This window comes from Lampris incognitus, chromosome 20 (genome assembly GCF_029633865.1).
Source record: "Lampris incognitus isolate fLamInc1 chromosome 20, fLamInc1.hap2, whole genome shotgun sequence".
NCBI classification, from domain to species: Eukaryota; Metazoa; Chordata; class Actinopteri; order Lampriformes; family Lampridae; genus Lampris; species Lampris incognitus.
Genome location: NC_079230.1, coordinates 17,175,733 through 17,199,744, shown reverse-complemented (window position 1 = coordinate 17,199,744; position 24,012 = coordinate 17,175,733). Strand labels below are relative to the sequence as shown.

The window sequence follows — 24,012 nt, the reverse complement described above, 5'->3', positions numbered from 1 at the left end:
GTAATTTTTATACGTATATGTGGAATTATTTAAGAACAAAACATCTGTAGTATTCTATTTCTAAAAAGTTTTAGTTGGCAACTCATTGACTGGTAGCAAGTTTATTTAAAATATCTTTCTTTCAATATTATAGGGTAACCCTGGGGGTGTGCTAAGGTATGGGTGCATTTTGCTATTCTACTTCATGTTGGGTGGATTTATGAGTAATTGCTAATATGCTAGCTAGCTAACACTGTAAAACCATTGTAATAGGTAAACAGTGTAAGCAGGTGTGAATGTTGATAATAAAATTGAGATAACCTTGTTCCTATTTATTTTCCTTTTTGGAAATGAGGCTTTGTAGATCCAAAATGGAGACGTCTTCTTCTTCTTTCGGCTTGTTCCCTGTTTTTCAGGGGTCACCACAGCAGATTTTATAGTTTCCATCGGTACCCTGTAAGGGCACAGCAGCAATGGCGGGTGTTGCTAACTCGGCCCTCGAACGATCCAGTATGATCTTGTCAATCCGCATACTGATTTGGCAAAATTTTACGTCGGATGCCCCTCCTGACACAATAGCTAACCCTATGGACGGGGGCACAGGAAAAGCATTGGACACCATCCTAGTATTCATGGACTTGCGCCCATGCCTATCATCATAGATTCAAAATAGAGACTGAGATATATGATTTGTATGTATTATGAAAGTTCAGATGTGGGTATTCAAAGCTTAGTGGCGTCAATGATTTTGGTGTTCAAGTACTCCTCTCCAAGTACTTAAGTACATTTTAATTATCTTTCTTTTTTATCCAAAGCAAGTCGAGATGTTCACTTGTTGAGGATCACTGGTTAATTAAGTCACTGAATGATAACCAGTGTTATTTGGATACTTATATTCTTACAATATGAAAGGATTTTTGTCTTTATCTCATAATGCACATCAGTTATTTCTGTTCTTATCTATAGGGGGTGTCTGCATCCATAGTCTTATCTATATCTTCATTCTTAGACATGGGCTGTATCTGCACTCCTTTTACCATACATCTGCTTTAATACAGCATGTGCATTTCTATTTCTATGTATGACTGTGCGGCCATGTTCTGTATCCATATTGTCTGTTCAATAGTCAGCTACTGTTTGATTTGGGATTGTGCATACAATATACTGATTGCTATGTGTAAACAATAGGATTAGTATTCCCTATATCAAAATGTGTTGATTACAAATCAAATAGCACTAATGCATTGATTGAGGATGAGAGATATACTCAAGAGGGGAGGGAAGTTTCTTAGCTTCCATTGCATCAATGGTTGCTGACAACGGCAGCTGAAAAAGTTGTGTCTGCGCCAGTGCGTTTGATCACCAAGAAAATCCTCTCGTCTCCATCTTCCACCGACGCCAACTTCAAAAATACCCCAAATCAAAGGCCATCTCAGAGGAAGAAAAAGATTCACCCGCACAACCCCAAAAATAGCATAAAGAGAAATATGTATCAAAATATCATCAGAGATCTTTTTTTTTTCCGCCAAGAAACAAGTCCAAAGAACAAGGGAGAAAGATGAGAGCGTAGATAAAATTACTTCCACAGCGAATGTACTGCAGGTACAAGCTAAATTAATAACAATCTACATCTTCTGCCTTCTTATTCTAGTAGACGAATAAACTGAAATCCTCTGAGCAGGGCACGAATGTCCTTGGGCGTGCCCAATTCATTTTCTTTTTTTGCAATTTGATGTTATCATCCTTGACTTGGAATAAGGCTAGCCTAATTTATCTAAGACCTTACTCAACAGAAATTTCATCCTTGATCTCGGGATTGAGGCATAATGATAATGCACCTTATTATGTAAAGCTGGTCTCAATAGCTGCTTTGCCGCTTAAAATCCCGACAACAGTGTTGTTTGGAGAACAATGTTATTAGCCGGCCCATGTATTTTCAAGGGCACAGCAAAGATGATGGTGTCCTAGACTTTGTCTATCCCAAGCCGGTTAAGAGCCATGTAAGGACCCCTGAAAAAAACCCACAGTTGACTGCAGATGACACGTAATATGACCATCCATACTTAGGGATAAATTGAATTTCCCAGAAAAGAAAGCTTTGATTTTGGCAATGTTTAACACCTACACGTTAACTTACACATTGGTGTGCATCTCATATCACGAGTCCCATCTAAAAGATGTTTGACTGGTATGGCTTGGTTCCTACCGGTCTTTCTCTCTACCTCTCTCTCTCTCTGTAGATATATAGATTATATATATCCCCAAAAAGACTTCAAAACAAGAAAAAAGGAAAAACATGCAACAAAAATACCTTCGTCTCGAGGCTTGTTCATTGAAGATTCATCGTGTTTTTTTGTGAGCGGACCTAGGGTTAAGAAAAAAAGGGGGGAAAAAGAGAAAAGAGAAAATTCAAAAAAGATTACTGGCAAAAAACGGAAAAAAAGAATATCAAAAAAAGAAAAGAAGCAAGAGCAAAAAAGACAAATCAGTAAAGAGTTCATGTTTGCTTATTTGGTTTTGTATTTTTTTCCTTTAAAAAGAGTACAAAAACAAAAACAAAAGGCATCACAGACACAGATTTATCACAAGAAAAGACACAAGATCAAAGAAAACCCCATAGATCTGTTTGGATGTGATTCCCTCTTCTCCCCCTGCAGAGGAAAACGGCTGCCGGTGTTTACAGTCTTAGCTAGCTCTCTCGCTCTCTCTCTCTCGCTCTCTCTCTCTTCCTTGCTCTCTCTTTCTCTTATTTCGACCTGGTTTGCTCTGTGTGTTTAGCTTCCGGGGGGGGGGGAAGCGAGGAGAAAAGTATTGTGGAGGAACAAGGAATGAGCTACCGTGGTTTGAAGAACAGGACCCCACCCCTTTTGTCCCCCCCCCCAAAATGGTCAGAAAAATTGGAGAAAAAAAGAAGTGGACACCTAAGAGGAAATGATGGATCTGGGTCCTGATACTCAACCCCCAGAAGTGCAACTGCAACATGTTTGCAGTAAAGTGTGGGCAGGCGTACAGAAAATACTTGGGACATGTGATATAATGTTACTCCAGCACATCCAGCTCTCCTTTCAAAGGGCTTATCGCACAACACTGGTCAACTGGAGACCTCTTCGGATTAACAGACAAAACACAATGACACCTTCAATTAGACGGCCTGTCATGCTGCGACAGACAATGACCCTGTAATATTAAAAGTCATGTTAAATATGTTCTGAATAAAATGGGGCGCAGATGCAGTGTGTGTGTGTGTGTATGTGTGTGTGTGTGTGTGTGTGTGGTGTGGTGTGGTGTGATTATTTAGTGGTAAATCAAAGTGCTATTCCCAAGGCGAGTACATAATTACATAGTACAACAGCGGTGTGTGTCAATTTGAAATGACAAGTGAGCGTGACGCTAATTGTGCAGAGGAGTGCAGGTAAAAGGTGAATGTAATTTGATCTCCATCTGCCCAATGGCTGTTTTTGGTGAATTAAAAAATGGATGGGGAGGGAGAAAGAGAGACACACAGTGAGAGAGAAACAGACATACACAGAGAGAGAGACACAGAGAGAGAGAGAAAGAGAGAGAGAAGACTGTAACCTTAGTGTACAGGTTACAATACATGGCTCAGTTTGTGAAGCCATCTCCTCTACTTTTCAGATGGCTCTGTTCCACTGTGCTGTGCATGGCAACAGCAGCTCTAAATGAAGTGCACTGTGGCTTTCTCCATCCGAGAGAGAGAGAGAGAGGAAGACAGACACGCAGGGAGAGAGAGCGAGAAGGACAGAGTCAGATGAAGACAGTGTATCACAGGCATGTTGACAGGGACAGCGTGATGAGCCAAATTTCAACGCTTCCCCATCCCCCCTTTCTCTTCAGACCGCCACCACTGGTGAATCTTTTTATTCTTTGATGAAAACGTTACATCACATCCCAAAGAAGCAATCAAGAGGCCACCGAGTCTGAGGTTTGTTTTTTTTTTTTGCATGTTGAAAAATTCATATCACCTCACATTTTGTCCATGAGGTTTACATACCAATTCTGAAAATGTGGTCTGTCATTGATATTTTCTGAACATGTGAACATCGGTTTTCTGCATTTTTCTGTCAATAAGTTCTCAGAGACTTTTTTTTTAGAGTTGTTGAATCATGACGATGACTGAAAAAGATTGATTGAGAGATTTTTTAAAAACAAACTCTCGCAATCGTCATCTTTTTTGAAACAACCCCCCTTGCTTCCATAATGTGAAGTATTTCTGAGTAAAACAGGATATTAGGGCTGGACACAACATTGGGAGGGGTCACCCAATGCAATCACAACACTTCCATACGAAGAAGAAGAAAGAGAGGGATATTAGATGACAGAACCAAATGGTGAAAACAGCAACAATAGGCCACAGCAAAACTAACAAGGCATTTCCGTAATATTAATATAAGTCCATAATAAAAAGATGCTGACCGAAAATGTGTTTTAACATGGTTGTAGTCGAACAACTCTACTCTAGTCAGTTATCATTTTTTTCATAATCATTCTGGGATGCTTTAGATAGTTCTACTGGCGATTTAATTGGAGATGAAACAGCCAATCAGAATTAACCTTCTCCAATTATCCCATTGGTTTATGTGGTGGCACATTTGTAACGCTGTGCCAGGTAGAGCGAGTGTGCAGACAAAGTTGAGCATGCACAGAATGGAGAGGTTGTGTGAGAGAGAGAGAGAGAGAGAGAGAGAGAGAGAGAGAGAGAGAGAGAGAGAGAGAGAGAGAGAGAGAGGGAGAGAGAGAGAGAGAGAGAGAGAGAGAGAGAGAGAGTCAGTAGTGGTCTGCTAGCGCACTGAGCAAGAGTTTACGAGAGGGCATATGAGTAAAACTGAGTGAAAGGGGTTTTCACTCTACGTTCATATGGATAATAGCAAGCATGCAAATACATGTATTGAGCACAGTATGGATTTTTGTTTGCTCAGAAGATTTTTTTTTGTTTTTTGCTTGCATATCATTTCCCCTCAAAATATTATTTATGTGCTCGCAAAACATATTTTTCTGTGCTCCAAATCTCCCGTCGCTCGCTCAGAAATGAGGCACAAATATAATGCCGTGTAGGTGTGTCGGCCCTGTGATGGCCTGGCGGCCTGTCCAGGGTGTCCACCTGCCCGCCGCCCAATGGCTGCTGGGATCGGCTCCAGCATCCCGCAACCCCGAGTAGGATAAGCAGTTTGGATAATGGATCGATGGATGTTATGTAGTTCAAAAAGTTCAAATAGTCAACTGTTCATTCAAAGAAATCTCCTTTCCTGGAAAATAGGCTCTAAGGCCCACATATCAAGAGAGAAAAAAGCATTTTTGCAGCAATATCACACTGTAAATGTGTAATAATGGGTCATTATGTTGGTTGATGTGAGGAATCTGGCTGTACAAGCGGCGTTTGAGGGTTTCTTGACGCGTTCCTCTTTTTCAACCCAGTGAACAGCAGCAGGTGGGAGCACATCTATTTTTGATGGACTGCTGCCCCCGCCTCCCACAGACGAAAGAAAAAAACCAGCAAATCATTGAATCCCCACATTACATTATGAAGTCCATCGCAGTCAGAAGGGAAGTTCGGGATATTTATTCAGAAGTGAGAAAACATCCTGTGCAAAAAAAAAAAAATGCAGTGAAAGACGATATCATGGCACATTGAAAAACACTAAACTGCAATTAAAGGTTTGTCTCGGGGATTTTTTTTTTTTATGTCTTTGAAAATTAATCTCCTGCGCAATATGCCTTAAAGTGGCTGCTGAGGAAATATTTCAGACCTTGAGTTGTTTACACCCTCTCTTCTCGGAATATTTTCTTTCTGTTATCCTCCCCTCTCTCTGAACATCTCTTTTTTTCCCTCTCTCCTTGCATTTTGCTGTGTTTGTATTGCATGGGCTGGCTGGCTGCAGCTCACTTTGAAGCTGGTTACGTAAGGTTTTACTTCAGCTCCAATTCTCCCAACGGCCACACACGCATGCACACACACTCTCTCTCTCTCACACACACACACACACACATATAGAAACACACACGCACAGCACCATTGCATATGGACAGAAGCAGAGAGATCGACATACACGCGTATGCATACAGGCATCCGAGATACACGAGCATACATATCATTACGTGCACGCCACATAAACACTAATGCACTATACTCTTTACTGCACAAGATGCAGTAATGAGTATAAAGACAGACAGAAGTGGGAGAAGGAAAGAGAGAGAGAGAGAGAGAGAGAGAGAGAGAGAGAGAGAGAGAGAGAGAACAAACCCCTAATAGCTCACGTGTTAATGTATACATTGGACTGCGTATGCAGTCTTTATGAATACTTCTTTTTCTGTCTCTAGCCATCTTTGGAGGGCAAATGCATTGCCAGGGGACATGAAGGAATATGGAAAGTCTTAGCCCAGGACCACAGATATTTTAGGCTGTTCAGTACAAACAGGTCAGTAAATTTCATTTTCTAACCGGTTTAGAAAAAACTTGCCTGAAAAAAACTTGCCATATTTTGACCAGTTATTGACATCCTGAGGTATTCTAACGCTGTCCAGATCCAAATTTGGTTATCGAGAGAACTTGCTGGTAATGATAAGGGACAACCGCTATTTATATGGTCTACTATATGGAGACGACACAGAAGAGGGCTACAATAGAGCAGAGTGCAGAGGACTTTGCCTGTGGTACTGATGCAAGTTACCAGTCTCAGACACAAACTGCGACTTTACACTCAGCTGAGCTTACTTGCAAGCTGATTAGAGGGGAGAAAAGTAAGCTGAAGTCAACAGTGCAACAGTAAACACGTCATCCCCCCACGAATGATGCAGCGATCCTCTTTATTGACAATGAAAGAATGAAAGCCACTTTATTCTGCATTGTATCCTTACAACAAACTATTCTTACAATGAACCCACGAGGAGAACATGCAGACTCCACACAGAAAGGATATGGGGCGGCCTACGGTTTGAACCCAGGACCTTCTTGCTGTGAGGCAACAGGGTTAACCACTGGGCCACCGTGCCGCCCATGGCAGTGCAACGTGCAAAAACATTATGTAAATAAGAGGAAAATACGAATGGGTGATGCTTGATGCTCCAAGTGGGGGGAAAAAATGTCCAGGTGGGGGGAAATGCACATGTGTACCAGATTCCAAGGCTCTAATTGCAAGGGTGAGAAAGTGGTGTTTGTTTATCGTTTGGAATATTTTTGACCTGCTGGGGGCGCCACGTTGGGCCGATCGTTCTTCTGTAAACGTCACAGTGCAGTGTAAAGATGCATCATTCCTTAATGTTTCATTAAAATCGGCCTGGTGGCATCCAAGATAAGGCGTGACAGTGACAGATGGACGGTCAGAGACCAATCCATAGTCCCCCTAACCCACCCGTCCACCCCCAATGCTGTTCTACTGGCTGTGTCAGAGACACTGAAGTGACCATTGCCCATAGATACAATCAAATCCATTGACCTCCCCTGGCAACGCATTTGCCATAGGGAGATGGCTTATATATACAGGTGTATGTTTTCAACCCTTTATCTATGCAGGACTGACTGGGCACATATATTATTTTCTCACCATTGTCCTGCTTAATTAACACGCACGCAAATTCAAAAAATCCATATGATTGTATACGATATGTTATCTATAGCCACTGAATCTGTTTACCTTTTTTGTGTGACTCAGAATTTGGTATGAAGAGAACGAATCTGAGTAAATACGTTTGTGTTTTTGAGCGCGCGGGTCGGTGTAAGTGTATTTTCGGAGCTGTGATAGGCCGTTTGTGTGATGAAACAGGGTAAGACGGAGTAGCTTTTGGGGAGCTCATTTGGGAGATGCACGCCAGTCCGGCGTGATCTATGAGTAAATGGGAGCGTGTCTGACAGTTTGTAAGTGAGCTTCAGTGATGAATGATTGGCGCTTGCTCAGAGCTATTCAGAACCAGTGTGCATGTGTTTCTGTGTGCATGTCAGTGGGAGAGAGAGGGAGAGACTGTGTCTTTGTGTCAGTGCTAAGAAATTGCACCAGAGATACACACAGGATTGTGTGTCCATACATAAGCACGACATTGAGTCTGTGTGTGTGTGTGTGTGTGTGTGTGTGTGTGTGTGTGTGTAGACATTGGCATGCTTGTGGGTGTGAGCAGTGTGAGAGCACTCCATAGATGAGTAGCTAGAATCAATGTGATGGTACCCCCCGCCCATTTCCCTGTAGTTCAGTGCTAGAGATAGTCAAGCAGAACATTCTGTGGCTCACGCCCTGTCATGAGATGGCTCCAGTGATACCTTAATATTCCACTCCTCATTTGTTGAACACTTTTATCAACACCATTGATGGTTGATAGATAGATAGATAGATAGATAGATAGATAGATAGATAGATAGATAGATAGATAGATAGATAGATAGATAGATAGATAGATAGATAGATAGATAGATAGATAGATATTCATAAACCAAAATGGACCTGAAAGATAGAGGGACAGAGCATTGGCTATGAGTCCCCTATGATTTACTCAGGCCATCAGGTCCAAGATGCCCCATGCTGTGTGTGTGGCTGATGGGGTAAGTCACAGCAGGGGAGACAGAAGGTGGCCAATCTGCTGCCTCATCATTACACATGAACACTCTCTCAATCACATGGCTGTGTGTCTGTGTAGTGCATGTGAGACCACAATTGAAAACTGGAAGGCAGTGGCGATTTGTTTGGGTGTGTTTTTGTGTGCAGTGCATGACGGCTACAGATTTAGGGGGATGGGAAATGCGTGCTGCTTTCTGACCCCACCATGACCCCTACCCCAGAGAGTTTCTCCTGCAGCAGCCAACCAGGAAGCTACGTCCTGAGTCACACAGGCAAAGGGACCTGTGATGTAGTCGACCCTAATGGGAACCACTTTGAGGTCAGACAAGAGGGTCACTCCTTGGAAAGGGAAACCACTGGTTGGTTGGCTTGCTTGCTCCATGCGTGAGGTGTTTTCATGTCTTATAGGCAATCATATTACCTTGTAGGGTCCAAATATGAGATGAAATAAACTTCATTATCACTATAGGCATATTGCACATATTAAAGTTAGTGCGTCGATATAGGTTGGGTAAGGCTGGCCCAATTATTATTGAGCGTTATAGTTCTCCGCCTGTTAATACTACCATTACAAGCTTATACTTCGATCCCAATATTTACGTGATGTGCATTTTTAATTGTAATATATCACCTTTACTTACCATTTACAATGTCATGTTAAATGATTAAGATGAGAAAAACTTTGTCAGATTTAGTCTAAGATTGTTTATTGCAGTTCTCTGTCCAGGACTATGATATGAGTCATCAGATTTTAATTTTTTTACACTCTTTAACAGTATAAAAAGATGGAGTGTTGATTCTTGTTTGCAACCAGTTTAACACATATATATTTAAAAATGGGCTGGTACTGCATGATATTGGTATGCATTTGTAAGTGCATGTGTGTGTGTCTATCAGTGTGTCTATGTGTATGTTTGTACAAAGGTCAAGAAATAGCATAAAAGTTTAGAGCTCGCTGTTAAAATACACAGGCAACGGGGATCACCGGTTCAAGTCCCCATGTTACCTCCGGCTTGGTCGGGCATCCGTGCAGACACAATTGGGGCCATGTCTGCGGGTGGGGGACCGGATGTGGGCATGTTTCCTGGTCGCCGCACTAGCGCCTCCTCTGGTTGGTCGGGGCACCTGTTCAGGGGGGAGGGGGAACTGGGGGTAATAGCATGATCCTCCCACGTGCTGTGTCCCCCTGGTGAAACTCCTCACTGTCAGGTGAAAAGAAGCGGCTGGCGACTCCACATGTATCGTAGCAGACGTGGTAGTCTGCAGCCCTCCTCGGAACGGTAGAAGGGGTGGAGCAGCGACCGGGATGGCTCGGAAGAGTGGGGTAATTGGCCGGATGCAATTGGGGGAGAAAAAGCAGGGGGAAATGCACAGGTAGTAAGGTGTCTAGATAGATAGATAGATGGATGGATGGATGGATAGACAGACAGACAGACAGACAGACAGACACATAGACAGATAGATAGATAGATAGATAGATAGATAGATAGATAGATAGATAGATAGATAGATAGATAGATAGATAGATAGATAGATAGATAGAAGCCACATCTCACTAGTAGCTCGTTACTTCAGGCTTTTTCCACTTATCTTGCTAATGTCCTATTTTATAAGGAAAACATATTCAAATGGTCATTGCAAATATTCAATTCTTACTTTTCTGCCTTGTGCTTTTGTGAAATAGAGCGGCTCAGTGGCTGGTGTGCTTTTGGCTCGCAAGGTTATTTATATCTTTACTGCGCTCGGCTCTATTTTGAAGCCTCCACAACTGGCATACATAAAGATGGCGAGAAATCCTTCTGAACCAATTCCAACTGCACTAATCCTGTTTTGGCGGGATTTTTGGTGAGCTAAAAATAAAGATTTTTAAGCAATGTGTAGCCGTGGCATGTGAGCCAGAAAATAAGGGTCAAAGAGAAAAAAGAAAAGTGATTAAGATTTAGATTAAAGGTTAAAGTTAGTGCGTGGGGTTTGAAAATAAATAAATAACAGTAAAACATCCTTATTTTATGCCTTTATGTATGCTCAGTAATTCAGGTAAGGAAATCACAGAAAGTTGAATCAGTTCATTTTATGTCCTCATTTTATGTGTTGTTGTATTAGCTTATGTATACACTGTGACTATCAATAGTCTGCACATTACACAAGTTGAATCAGTTCATCTGGACACAATGTTTATTGACAGATATGTTTCATCACTCATCTAATGCCCCTTTTCCACTACATGGTACCGCTCAACTCGACTCGACTCGACTCGACTCAACTCGCAGAGTGTTGTTTTCCATTACCGTAACAGTACCCCCTCAGTGTAGCTGGTCTGCATTAATTTTGGTACCCGCTCCAGTTTTTTTTTGGAACCTCGACAAAGGTGGTATTGGAAAAGTGGTAACAGTTACCAAAATGCCGGTACTTTCCAGTAATGGAAAACAAAAAAGTCAAGTGGAGTGAAGCTGGTACCATGTAGTGGAAAAGGGGCATAAGTGACCTCCTCAGTCTAAACTGACTGCAGGTATCCCCACTCTTATAAACACAGTGGCATAACGACCGAAACCAATGATCGGTTACATATGCAAATGGCTGTGACCATTAACTAGAGTTACATTGGCCATGTGTACTATTCACAGAGGATTTGGGAATGGTTGCAATCACAGCATTGTAAGATGGTGACAGATGTACACTTAACCCCCCCCCCCCCCCAGTTCAGGGACGGTAATTCCCTCTTCACATAGATGGCCCCGTTCAAACCAGCGTTCCTCCCTATCAAGGATGTTCACATTCCCATCCTTGAAAGAGTGGCCACTGGCCTGTAGATGGGTGTAGACTGCAGAGTCCTGACCTGACGTGTTTGCTCCTCTACGCTGTGCCATCCTCTTGGCCAGCGTCTGTTTAGTTTCCCGGATGTACAAGTCATGGCAATCCTCCCTAAGTCACTTAGATGAGTGATGAAATGTTGTGTCAAGATGAACTGATTCAACCTTCTGTGATTTCCTTACCTGAATTATTGAGCATGCATAAAGAAATGGTCTTCACAGCCTCCAAAATATTTATTGCCTTAAGGCCTAAAACAAAACATATTGAATGCTTCTCAGTTTCATTTAGATGCATAACCAAATGAAACCATGCAGCAATAAATTATTCAATTGGTGTGCCGTCCATGTTTTCAGTCTTTTGATATTCACTTTGAGGCTCCAGCACCCAGACAAGAACCAACTGAGTCAAGTGTGTTATTCTTTACTATATGTATTAACCAGATAAAAAAAGATAAAACAAAAGGTTTAATATTTCTGCTGTTGAATTTAAAATGCAATACTAAAATACTACGTTGTCTAAGTTTGTACCATCTATAATCACTTAGTTGAGGCACACAAAAGGAGTAGGTCTGTTTAGAGAAGTCTGTGCCAGCTAAGCATTTCTGTATTAAGGATTTTTTTTTTCATTATTCTGTGCAGAGTTCAAAGTCACAAGAAACTAAAGGCCCTTTCTATGCCCATATCTCCTCAGGTCGGGTTAATAGATTTTCCAACGGATTAAGATCCATGTTGTGACTGCACCTTTTTCAAGATGGTGACTTTCCCGCTGTCCTTGGTTGGCTTGGCTATGTGCTTAATTGACCGATCCTAAACTCTGCCCATCCTTAGTTATTTTTGCTATCTCAGCCATTTTACTATCCTCCAGTACAGCGATGCCAATACCACTTGGCCCGCTGCCCCAAGTTATAAGAGATAGTTTCTGATGGTCAGAAAACTTTTCTTTAGGAGGCCAACAGGAAGGCATTACGTATGCTGTTAAATGATACTGACAAGATGGGAAAATATGGATCACTATTGATGACAACACTAAGAAAAAGTTGAGAATAGTTGAGGCTGAAGATGATGTCATCACCAAACAAAGTTGCTCTTATACTGCCAAGTAAGTTTAATAATTACCTATTGCTAATTTGGTATTAGCAATCGGCACACAGCAGCATCGTCATCCCTCACACTTGTGTTTTTGTTTTGTATGTACTATTTTTGTATATTCAAAACCCACAGGCGTTACTGAACCTAAAACAGTCTTGCAGCAGGATGATGCTGTTTTTAGCGGCTTGCCTATCATACACTTGTTTTAAGGTAGCTGTCAGCGTCTTGCTAGTGTCCCTGGCGATCTTCCGCCATAAGCGCCATCCATCATACTTCGATCTCAAAGATCTTTTGTCAACTCCCTGTTAACTGTGGTTGTCTCAGCACAGTGACACACACCGCACTGAAACCTGGATTGAAATCATGACTTTAATTAATCTAATTTGTGCCACTTTTGCCGATTACTAGCGACGGTAAATGAGCCTTTAGCATGCTTTGCAATGTGATTAGTTAACTGTAAATGGTATTAAATACAGCAGCTACACAGGCAGTGCACACATGCAAAACACTATTTTGTGGGGAAATTTTTGCCCTTATTTGATGTGAAAAGGGAGCGTGACAGGAAGGGCAAGATATGCAATAAATGTTTTTAATCAGGCCTGAACCAGCTGGGCACTTAGTTGGCTGACCTCATGTAGACAAGGATTTTGTTTTTCTATTTCTATTCTCAGAAATTAGGGGCCTCAAGTTTTACCTTTATTTTGCTGATTATTATACCCAAATGAATTTAAAGAATAGCAGATTTAAGGTTTTTTTTAACTCAAGGGAATAAAAACAAGAAAACTATAAAGTCTGTGGACTTTGGCTATCTACTCCATAGAGATCATATGTTGTCTAAGGGTGTCATGTGGTGTGTATGTTTATGTTGTTTCTATAACTTAAATAGCCCATTTCCAGCCTCCGCGGTGGTGCAGTGGTCTAAGCATCGGCTTTGTGTCGATGTAGTTGCCCACTGGGGACCGGGGTTCGCGCCTCGGTCTCGCCAGATCCGACTATGGCCGGAGTCAGTGAAGCAGCAACATTGGCAAATGCTGCTTCGGGAGGTGGGAGGAGTCGGCTTGTGTTCGTCACATGATATGCATCTCTGTGTGTGCCGGGAAAACAGGCGTTGACTTGGTTCGCCTTGTCACGGAGGTGGCGAGGCAGTTCCTTCGACACTTCCAGTCGGAGAGATACAGTTGGCGAACGCATACAGTATGAGGGTGGGTGTTTGATCTAGAATAGGGATCAATTGGCTACTAAATTTGGAGGAAAAAAAGGGGAAAAAATCAGAAATAAATGTAAAAAAATAACCCATTTCCCTCTGCTGAAGGCCAATTCAGACATTTTACTATACCACTGTTTTGTTCTGGGTTTTAATTACGTTGTCCAGTTGTTCTCAACCTTTTCTAGTTGTGACCCTTCAGAATAATCAGGTTGGTGTTTGAGACCCCCTGTAGCACAGGGACATTTAACTCACAACTCCCCGGTGCAAACACATTGATCGCTTATAAACTGTCTGCCCAAGACTGTTCAGGGATTACTGAATTATAATATGAAAGATACCAAACTCACGCAGGGAGACCATTGATTTACCCACAGATAGAACAACAACTAATTCGATTTCGGCTTTAATTCGTGTTTTTAGATTTATTGAAATAACGGCACCTCGTGTGCGCACACTTTGACACTCACAAACACACTCGATAAAATCTGTTCTAAGGCAAATAATATCACTGGTGCAGGTGATGTAATGCAAACACCATTCCCCAGCCGAAAATATGTTCTTTTATGTTTTTTCTCCATAACCATTTGGCGACCCCCGGAAATTATCTCGTGACCCCCTTTGAGGTCCCGACCCCCAGGTTGAGAACCAATATTGTAGTCAAACATGCTGCTTTCTTTCTCTCTTCTCTGTCAATGTGTCTTCTATCTTCCCTTCTCTCCGGCTCTCTTCGTCTCTGTTGTTCACCTGTTCCCCTTTCAAAATCCAGCCCTCCCCATCACACACTCTCCCTCTTTCTTTTGCCTCCACCTTTCACTTCCTTCATCCCTTTTCTGTTACACCTGCCTCCAACTCTGCCTTCTCTCTCTTTTTTTCCCCCTTTTCTTTCTACGCCTCTGTGTTTATCTTTGTCCCCCTCTTCTTCCACCTCCCTCTGCCTGTCTCCTCCTCTCTGTCTTTCTCCCTTTGCTCTTGCTGTTCTCCCTTTTTCTCCCTCTCTTGCTCTCTCCGTCTCTCTCCTCATCTCTCTCCTCTCGCTCCCTCTGTGCCTCATTTTCGAGCCTTCAACAGACAGCCTTAGAATTATCGATCCGACCCGGCTGAAGAGAGCGAACCGAGAAGACAAGAGAGAGACAAGGATGGAGTGGCGGGGGGGAGGGGGGGCTATGCTCACAGGGTCCTCTATACGGAAAGAGAGAGAGCGCATTTATTTGTGTGTGTGTGTGAGAGAGAGAGAGAGCGAGAGAGAGCGTGGGTGTGTGTGAGATAGACAGCATATGTGTGTGTGTGTGTGTGTGTGTGTGTGTGTGAGAGCGTGAGAGAGAGAGAGCGTGTGCGAGAGGGCATTCATATGTGTGTGTGTGTGAGAGCGAGAGAGTGCATTCGTGTGTGTGTGTGTGAGAGAGAGAGAGAGAGAGAGAGAGAGAGAGAGAGAGAGAGAGAGAGAGAGAGAGAGAGCGAACATTCATGTGTGTGTGAGAGAGAGAAAGAGAGAGAGCATTCATATGTGTGTGTGAGAGGGAGAGAGAGAACATTCATGTGTGTGAGAGAGAGAGAAAGAGAGAGAGCATTCATGTGTGTGAGAGAGAGAGAGGGAGAGAGAGAGAGAGCATTCATATGTGTGTGTGAGAGAGAGAGAGGGAGAGAGAGAGAGCATTCATATGTGTGTGTGAGAGAGAGAGAGGGAGAGAGAGAGAGAGAGCATTCATATGTGTGTGTGAGAGGGAGAGAGAAAGAGAGAGCATTCATATGTGTGTGTGAGAGAGAGAGAGAGAGAGAGAGAGAGAGAGCATTCATATGTGTGTGTGAGGGAGAGAGAAAGAGAAAGAGAGAGAGAACATTCATATGTGTGTGTGTGTGTGTGTGTGTGAGAGAGAGAGAGAGAGAGAGAGAGAGAGAGAGAGAGAGAGAGAGAGAGAGAGAGAGAGAGAGAGAGAGAGAGAGAGAGAGAGAGAGAGAGCATTCATATGTGTGTGTGAAAGAGAGAGAGAGAGTGCCCGAATGGGTGAGTTTCCTGAGGGAGAAAGATGAAGCAAGCTGTGCACAGGGAGACAGGAAGACAAAGAGGGGGCTGGTGAATTAAGGCTCTTTGATTGCTATTTGTGCGCCCGGTAAATGAGAGCGAGTGAGTTGGGTTTCTTAATATAGAGATTGGGAAACAGGCATATAGGAGGAGGGGTAGGAGGAGGAAAAGGAGGAGAGGAGTGTTAAGGAGAGTATGGAAGTGGCGTGGAAAAGAAAAAGTGTCGAGAAAGTGAGAGGACGGGGCGTAATCCGGAGACAAACGGGAACAGGTGTGATGGAGGAAAGATATTCATATCACTACAGAAGCAGAGGTGAAAACCAAGTGTTTTGACTGCAAAAAACTGTCGAAGAGAGGAGGGAGAGAGCAGGAGAGGGGAGGGTGAAGAGGGGTAGAGCCAAGGGAGGACAGAGAGACTGAGAAGGATGAGAGAGAAATGGAGGTTGGGAAATAGAGAAAAACAAAGGGGGCGTAGATGAGATAGTGAGAGAGAGAGAGAGAGATAAAGAAAATAGGATGAGCAGAGAGGGAAAGAAAAAGAAATAAAGACGTCACAAGAATAAAAGGGGGAAAGGAACAACGTGAGCAGATGAGGGGAGATGAAAGTGAAAGAGAGCGAAGGGCAGGATGAGAAAGAGAGAGAGCGAGAGAAAGGGGACGCACGCAAGAGAAAGGAAGAGAGACAGGCAGGAAAGCAGATGGAGTGACATTTACAGAGCGGTGACAATCGAGTAGGCATGAAGGTTAAAACCATTTTCTCTCTATGTAGTCAGACACACAGACACTGTGCGGCTGCCAGTGCATCTGGCACTGTGTGTGTGGGATCCGATTCCGCATCTGTGTTTATGCGTGTGTATGCATTTGCGACATGTTTGTTTCCGTATGTGTGTGTGTGTGTGTTTTGTACCCTTATCTGCTCAAATGCGTCCCTGATTAGGACTGTGTTGATGAATGTGCACGCATGCAATCATGCATACAGTGTGTGGACAAGGAGTTTAAATTTGGGCGCATAAATCTTTGTGTGTGTGTTTATGAGCTTGCATATGAGCATGAGTGTGTGTGTGTATGTGTGTGTGTGTGTGTGTGTGTGTGTGTGTGTGTGTGTGTGTGTGTGTGTGTGTGTGTGTGTGTGTGTGTGTGTGTGTGAGATACAGACCACTGAATGATAGTAGCCAAACTCCATCTCATGGTACGCCCAGCGGTCCACCTTAAAATGTTCACCAAAAATAGACTACATCGCACTAAACTCAGAGATGCAGAGGTACGCAACATCCTACAGTGTGTTCTAGCAGAAAAGCTTGGAGACACTGAGCTCCTGCTGAAGTATGAAGAATCCATTAACAAAAAATTTGACTACCATCAGCACCCTGCTATATGAATCAGTGACCCAGACCATTGGCTATAGCATCAAAAGCACAAGGACTGATTTGATGCAAATGCCACACACATCGGCACTTTTCTGGACAGTATGCGTAGAGCACACAAAACTAGCCTTGATCACCCTGCCTCACAGCCACTAAAGCAGGAATGGCAACAGCAAAGGAAGATAGTCCAGTAGTCACTGCGATGCCTGCAGAATGTGTGGTGGGTTTCTAAAGCTCAAGAAATTCAAAACTGTGCAGACAAGCATGACATGCAGTTTTATAAAAAAACATCTGTGGGCCAAGAAGCTGCTCTGCCTGTCCTATTAGATGTGCTGATGGATCCACCCTCATAAAGGACCAGGTCAAGATCACTCAACAATGGAGAGAACACTTCAAAGAACTCCTCAATCACTCCAACACAGTGGATACCTCCCTCCATCCTTGATGATGCACCACCATCTTTTGGAGAAGTCTTCTCAGCCATCAGATCACTGAAGAACAACAAAAGCCCAGGTCCTGATTCTATCCCTGCTGAAATTCTAAGACAAGGAGGCTACTTCTGCACACAAGCAGTTTACCTGTTTATTGCCAAGGTGTGGAAGCAGGAATGTGTCCCTCATCAGTGGAGTGATGCAAACGTCATCACCCTCTACAAGAACAAAGTTGATAAAAATCTGTGCGGGAACAGCAGGGAAATATCACTCATTGCAGTGGCTAGCAAAGTACTGGCAAAATTCATGCCCTGCAGGCTAGTTGACAACATCACCAAGGGGCTCCTTCCAGAATCCCAGTGTGGCTTCAGGAAAAACATAAGCACTTTGGACATGATCTTCACTGCATGAATGCTGCAGGAAAAGTGTCGAGAACAGAAGCAGAACCTGTTCATTGCCTTCGTGGCCCTTTCAAAGGCCTTTGAAACAGAAGGCCATGACCTTCTTTGGGAGGTCCTCCTGCATTATGGCTGCCCCACAAAATTTGTCAACATCTTGCCTCAATTTCATGAAAAGACAAGTGCTGAGGTTATAGTGAGTGGAACCAAGTCTGAGGCATTTTGTGCTGGCATAGGCATGAGACAAGGCTGTGTGCTTGCACCAGTGCTTTTTAACATCTTTCTCCTCTGCGTAACAGCTCTCCTGCACAAGGACATAGAGGCAGAGAGGGGGGTGACTTGATTTCCATCTGGATAGGAATTTCTTTGACATCAGAGGGTTCCAAGCCACCACAAAGCTCAAGTCAGTGCGCATACTTGAGCTACAGTATGCTGACCACTGTGCTCTTGTGGCACACACTCCAGCAGCACTGCTAGCCACCCTTACAGCTGCTGTGAAGGGTATACCCTCGAAAAGTCCTCTATGCCAAGCTGAGGCTAGGACACCACTCAACCAGTGGACCAAAAAAGAGGTTCAAAGAGCAGCTGAAGGTCTTCCTTAAGAAATGTGGTCTCCACCCTGGCACACTAGAGACAGCAGCCGCTGATTGACCCAACTGGTGCCGTCTATCTCATGAAGGCATGAAGCTTGAAAAAAAGGGAGGAAAAACACCTGGCAAAGACATGCAGGAGACACAAATCTATGGCTGCATTTAATCCCACACCACCCTCTGCCAGTGCCTTGATGTGCACTGCCTGTGGAAGAGTGTGCATCCTGCACTGGACTTTACAGCAACCAAAGGACTCATAACAAACAAAAGTAGCAGTCATCATTGGACACAATGGACAACCCAAAGAGTGAGTGTGTGTGTGTGTGTGTGTGTGTGTGTGTGTGTGTGTGTGTGTGTGTGTGTGTGTGTGAGCGTGTGAGCGTGTGTGCATGCATGTGTGTGTGTGTGTGTATATGTATGACAGTGTGACAATTTCTGCCCACTTAACTCACAATCTCACTGGCCTGATCTCAATACTCCAATGTAGACCAACGAGGGACCCAAGAGATCAGCCTATTTCTCAGTTCACAGATCTGAGACCCCCCCCCATTCCTTTATCTCCCCCAGTTTACTGAAGTGAAGCCCATTAAAACATGCCCCTCCATTAATCTTCCGAACTACAGTATGAGAAAAAAAACAATAATAAAACAAAAAAGACAAACACTTTCTAACCATTTTGACATTTCAAGCTTTGTCAGTCTGGCTGCATGCTCTTTATCGGGCTAACCTTTGAAAGGTGGGGTCTGTATGGTGTTTGACATAGAGGGTGGGGGGATGGGGAGCAAGAGAAAGAAAAACAGAGCGGTTCTTAGGTTGAGCTATCGAAATGCTGACAGGCTTGGCTGTTCTGTTGCCATTTTGTGTAGTATTTTCATCTCTGAGTGACTCTCAGCGGTATTTGCAGAGTCCTCTCGTGGCGGTGTATTTGTCTTTCCTCTGCTCATCTGCAAAAAGCACAAAGGAATCGACATATATTTATGTGTTTGAATGTTCACTCAACTCCTCTGATTCAGCCAAACGAGACACTCTGTGCCCTATTCTATAATGTTCTTATTGTATGTTAATGACAACCATGTTACTTATGCTGTTGCTACTGCAATGGTTGGTAGGTAGTTTGGTATGTAGGCAGGTAGGTAGGTTAATGTCTTTGAGGAAATTATTGCCACTGCGGTACATAAAATACTTACATGTACACAAATACTCCAGCATATAAGACACAATCACACAGGTAGTAACTACATGCTACGTACAAACATGCAAGAAGCTCAATTGGGGAGAGGCATCCGGGTGGCACGGCGGTCTATTCTTTTGCCTACCAACACGGGGATTGGCGGTTTGAATCCCCGTGTTACCGCCGGCTTGGTTGGGTGTCCCTACAGACACAATTGGCTGTGACTGCGGGCGGGAAGCTGGATGTGGGTATGTGTCCTGGTTGCTGCACTAGCGCCTCCTCTGGTCGGTCGGGGCGCCTGTTCAGGGGGGAGGGGGAACTGGGGGGAATAGCGTGATCCTCCCATGCGCTATTTCCTCCTGGCAAAACTCCTCACTGTCAGGTGAAAAGAAGTGATAGGTGACTCCACATGTATCGGAGGAGGCATGTGGTAGTCTGCAGCCCTCCCTGGATCAGCAGAGGGGGTGAAGCAGAGATTGGGACGGCTCAGAAGAGTGGGGTAATTGGCTGGATACAATTGGGGGGAAAAGGGGGAAACAATCCAACAAAAAAAAGAAATTCAGTGGGATGTGTACAAGTACACACATGGACAAGAAGGTAATTTTCCTAAAAAACATAAATCCAATACCAAAATGCACACGTGTCTCACCAAATGGAAGTAAAATGCTTCGTTTCGACCATTTTTTGACTCAAATAATGATTAATCAATAAATGAATTAACTTATACGGTGTCTCTATATTGGTTTGATTAGACTGAAATACTCGTTTACAAGTTTTGCACTCATTTTACCCCAATCTTTGGCAGACCATCATCTTCAGGCTGGAAATGTAAATTTAAAATGTCAATGATGTCTTGATCTTTTATGTACTCGTTAGCAGCCCATACTTGAAGTTCCCTACCCAGAATATGTATTAGCAGTAGAAAGTAGTATCAGATTAACACACACATACACGCACACGGGGAAAAAAAATCCAGTGTAGATGAGACAAAGAGGGACGACAAATAGACCTGAAGCTGAAAGACTGTTTTCCTTTCCAATCCTTCGCTCCTTGCCACCAGTTAAATCCGTCTCCTTGTCTTATAAGAGCCTTCCCACCGGGGGCTACGGCACTCGGACATTGCTAACCTGTGTTGGGATGAAGCGGTGCTTCTAATTCTGACAGAGTGGCGCGGACGAGCTACTCGACCGGGAGTATTTTAGGCCAAAGGCCCAGGAGGGACACCGCTTTGCAGACTTCCTTTTTTCTTTTCTACCGTCTTCTTCTGACTCTTCATCTGTGTTTGCTCTTATGTTTGCCAGCCATGCTTATTAAGATCAAGGAAAGCTCAAACTCAAACTGATGAGCCAGTGGTGAAGTATGGACGTAAGGGAGACTTTCCACTGGGACTAATTCATCTCACTATGTCCAAATGAATTTGAACCTAAAGAATAAGAAGATTCTTAAAGAGCTGAGCACTTCCCGATAGGCTATAATAGCCCATGTGTTACCTCAATAATTTTGAAAGGAGAAATTACTTTCCTGTTATATCTTTATCTAGCCCAAAGCTAGATAACAGGATGGTCATGGTGTAATAATGTGGGATTACACACAGAGAAAAACAGCAAAAGCCATTTCACTGACAAACTAATTGGGACTTACTGTGAACAAATGCAATGTTTTCGATATGATTCTTCCATTCAAACAAGCTGTAAATAAGCACACAGCTCAAGTTTGTCTCTTTCACTGAAACAGGCAGCAGCTGAAGCCACAAGGTTAGCACTTGCCACTTGAGGGATCCTGGTTCAAATCCCTGGACTGGTGTGGAAAATGTGATTGGGGAGTGTGAATGAGTACTCCTCTCCGTTCCCGAAAGGCTCCCACCGACACTGCGATTTTGGCCATTTTGCCCGTTTATAGCATGTCATATTGTATGACAGGAAAAAGGTAAAACCTTGATACACCCCCCTTGTCAGACTGTACGAGTTGAAGTGAGTCTGCTGTCTGTCACATGATTGATTGATTGGATGATTGGTTGACGCTACCTATGCCGGCTGACGGCAAGCTGGCAATGCTCGCCACAAAAAGGTAACCCGGGAACATTCAAAGTGGTCTCGCAGAAATAAACACACAGTTGCATTAATGGCATCCATTTTTTTGCCTCTGCATAAAAAAAAAGGAGGATTTGGATCCAGTCTTGGCTTGGCAGAAGAGGACAACGTTGGTTGACAATTTCGTGCAATAACATCTTCAGCCATTTTTCATGAAAGTGTTTGCGCACAGGTATTTTAGACTAGCAGATGGTGTTCATTGATTACCCAGAATAAACACATAAAGATGACATCATTTTCTGCCACGCTGCTATTGGTTACTCACCAGGATGGTGTCATAGCTGTAGTTTTTAATGTCTGATCACCGACCACACCACATGATCAAATTCTCTGACACTGCTCGAACTTGGTCCAAGCCTACGATTCCATGGATGACTCCATGACTTCACCAAGACCTCAACGGTGGAACAAGCGAAAGATGATGGCTGACTTTAGGGAAGCATCACAACAGCTAGGAAGGCGGCTGAAGGCTCAACCCTGTCACGCTGAATGGCCCAAGACAGCTGACCATCGTTCATGACTTTAAATACATGTCTGAGACGATCCTAAGCTGGCCACAATCGCACACTGTGAAACCCCAAACTGTGGTTTTACCGGGAAGTAGTACCAATGTGTGAGTGAATATGTGTCATTTTTTGAGCTCAAAGCAGGATGTTGCTTGGAAAGGAGCATATCTGTTCAGTCTATTTTCGGTGGAGAAATAGCCAGAAACCAAAATCTAAACATGGCAGCTGAAGTTTTAGTCTTGTCATTCATGAGGTCAAACAGAAGATGCCATGGTCCATGTGTTGTGTTGTGTTGTGTTTTGTTGTGTTGTGCTAGACAGCTGACCAGGCAAAACTGCAGCTCAATTCATTAAAACCAAATTAGCAGTAAGCAATACTACTACACATCTTAAACCCTGCCATCTATGACCACTGTGCACAGTACATTGACTTCCTCCTACATCAACATGTGACCACTCTTGTTCCATTGGGTAATGTTTTACCTCTGGATAACATCTAGTTATCTAGTCCTTCATCCGTCAGTCCCCCTTGTTAATCTCTCTTTCTGTCTGAGGCTGTTTACACCTGGCATTAACATGCATCTTGGGTGATACGATCACAAGTGGACAGCTCTAAGTACGTCAGTTCACACCTGGCATCAGAATGCGTCTCCACATGCGTCTCGAGTGACCACCTGTGATCGGATCTCACTTCCCCGCTCTATATGCAAATAAACACGTACATCACTGTGGTAGGGGAGCCTTGGTTGCAAGTGGAGAGAGAGAGGGGGCGTGGCTTGTGGGAGGTCAGACAGGATAGGGAGGCTGATTAGTGGTCAGGTGTGTCAGACTAGCAACCTGTCCCATATATACCGTAGTGAAGCTGGGCCCGGAGGGAGACGGAGAAAAGTGGACCCATACACTCTGAAAGGAGGGAGTGAGGGAATGGCTCCTGCAACAGAGCACACCGGCCTGTGCGAGTGAACGAATGAACGACATTATTAAATAACGCCTGTGTTAATAGCCTAAAACCGTGTCCGCCTTCATCTTGAACACCCCCCCCCCCGTGGCATAGACGTGTCACAATCACATAAATAAACATGTAAACATGTACAGGAAACACGAGGCGCAAGACCTCATTTTAATGCGCCATCATGGTTTCATACAAAATTTGAAGTGCTCTTGAAGAAATAAAATTAATCATCCCATATCCCAACTGCACTTCTTTTCTTTTATTTCCATTGCACTTTATTGTGAAGCAAAATAGTTTTTTAAAAAGTGCTGTGTAAATAAACAGTATTATTCTGATGATGATGATGATGATGATGAGGCGTACAAGAAGCTGCAGAGTAAAGCGGAGAGAGAGGTGGCAAAGGCAAATGAAAAGGCGTATGGTGAGTTGTATGATAGGTTAGACACTAGGGAAGGAGAAAAGGACTTCTACCGATTGGCTAGACAGAGGGACCGAGCTGGGAAGGATGTGCAGCAGGTTAGGGCGATCAAGGATAGAGATGGAAATGTGCTGAGAAGCGGGGAGAGTGTGCTGAGAAGGTGGAAGGAGTACTTTGAGGGGCTGATGAATGAAGAAAATGAGAGAGAGAGAAGGTTGGATGATGTGGGGATAGTGAATCAGGAAGTGTGGTGGATTAGCAAGGAGGAAGTGAGGGCAGCTATAAAGAGGATGAAGAGTGGAAAGGCAGTTGGTCCTGATGACATACCTGTGGAGGGATGGAGGTGTTTAGGAGAGATGGCAGTGGGGTTTTTAACTAGATTGTTTAACACAATCCTGGAAAGTGAGAGGACGCCTGAGGAGTGGAG

General features: G+C 43.6%; 1 protein-coding gene across 3 annotated transcripts in view; it reads right to left on the bottom strand.

The window, feature by feature from the left end:
• nlgn2a (neuroligin 2a) overlaps window positions 1–24,012 on the bottom strand; it is a 194,540-nt gene that overhangs the window by 151,500 nt on the left and 19,028 nt on the right. The window contains exon 3 of one of the 3 annotated variants that reach the window (XM_056299974.1): window positions 3,808–3,828. The exons of the other annotated variants lie outside the window; for them this stretch is intronic. Within the exon in view, the coding sequence (XP_056155949.1) occupies window positions 3,808–3,828 (21 nt within the window). The remainder of the gene's footprint in view (window positions 1–3,807; window positions 3,829–24,012) is intronic. 3 annotated transcript variants of the gene reach the window in all.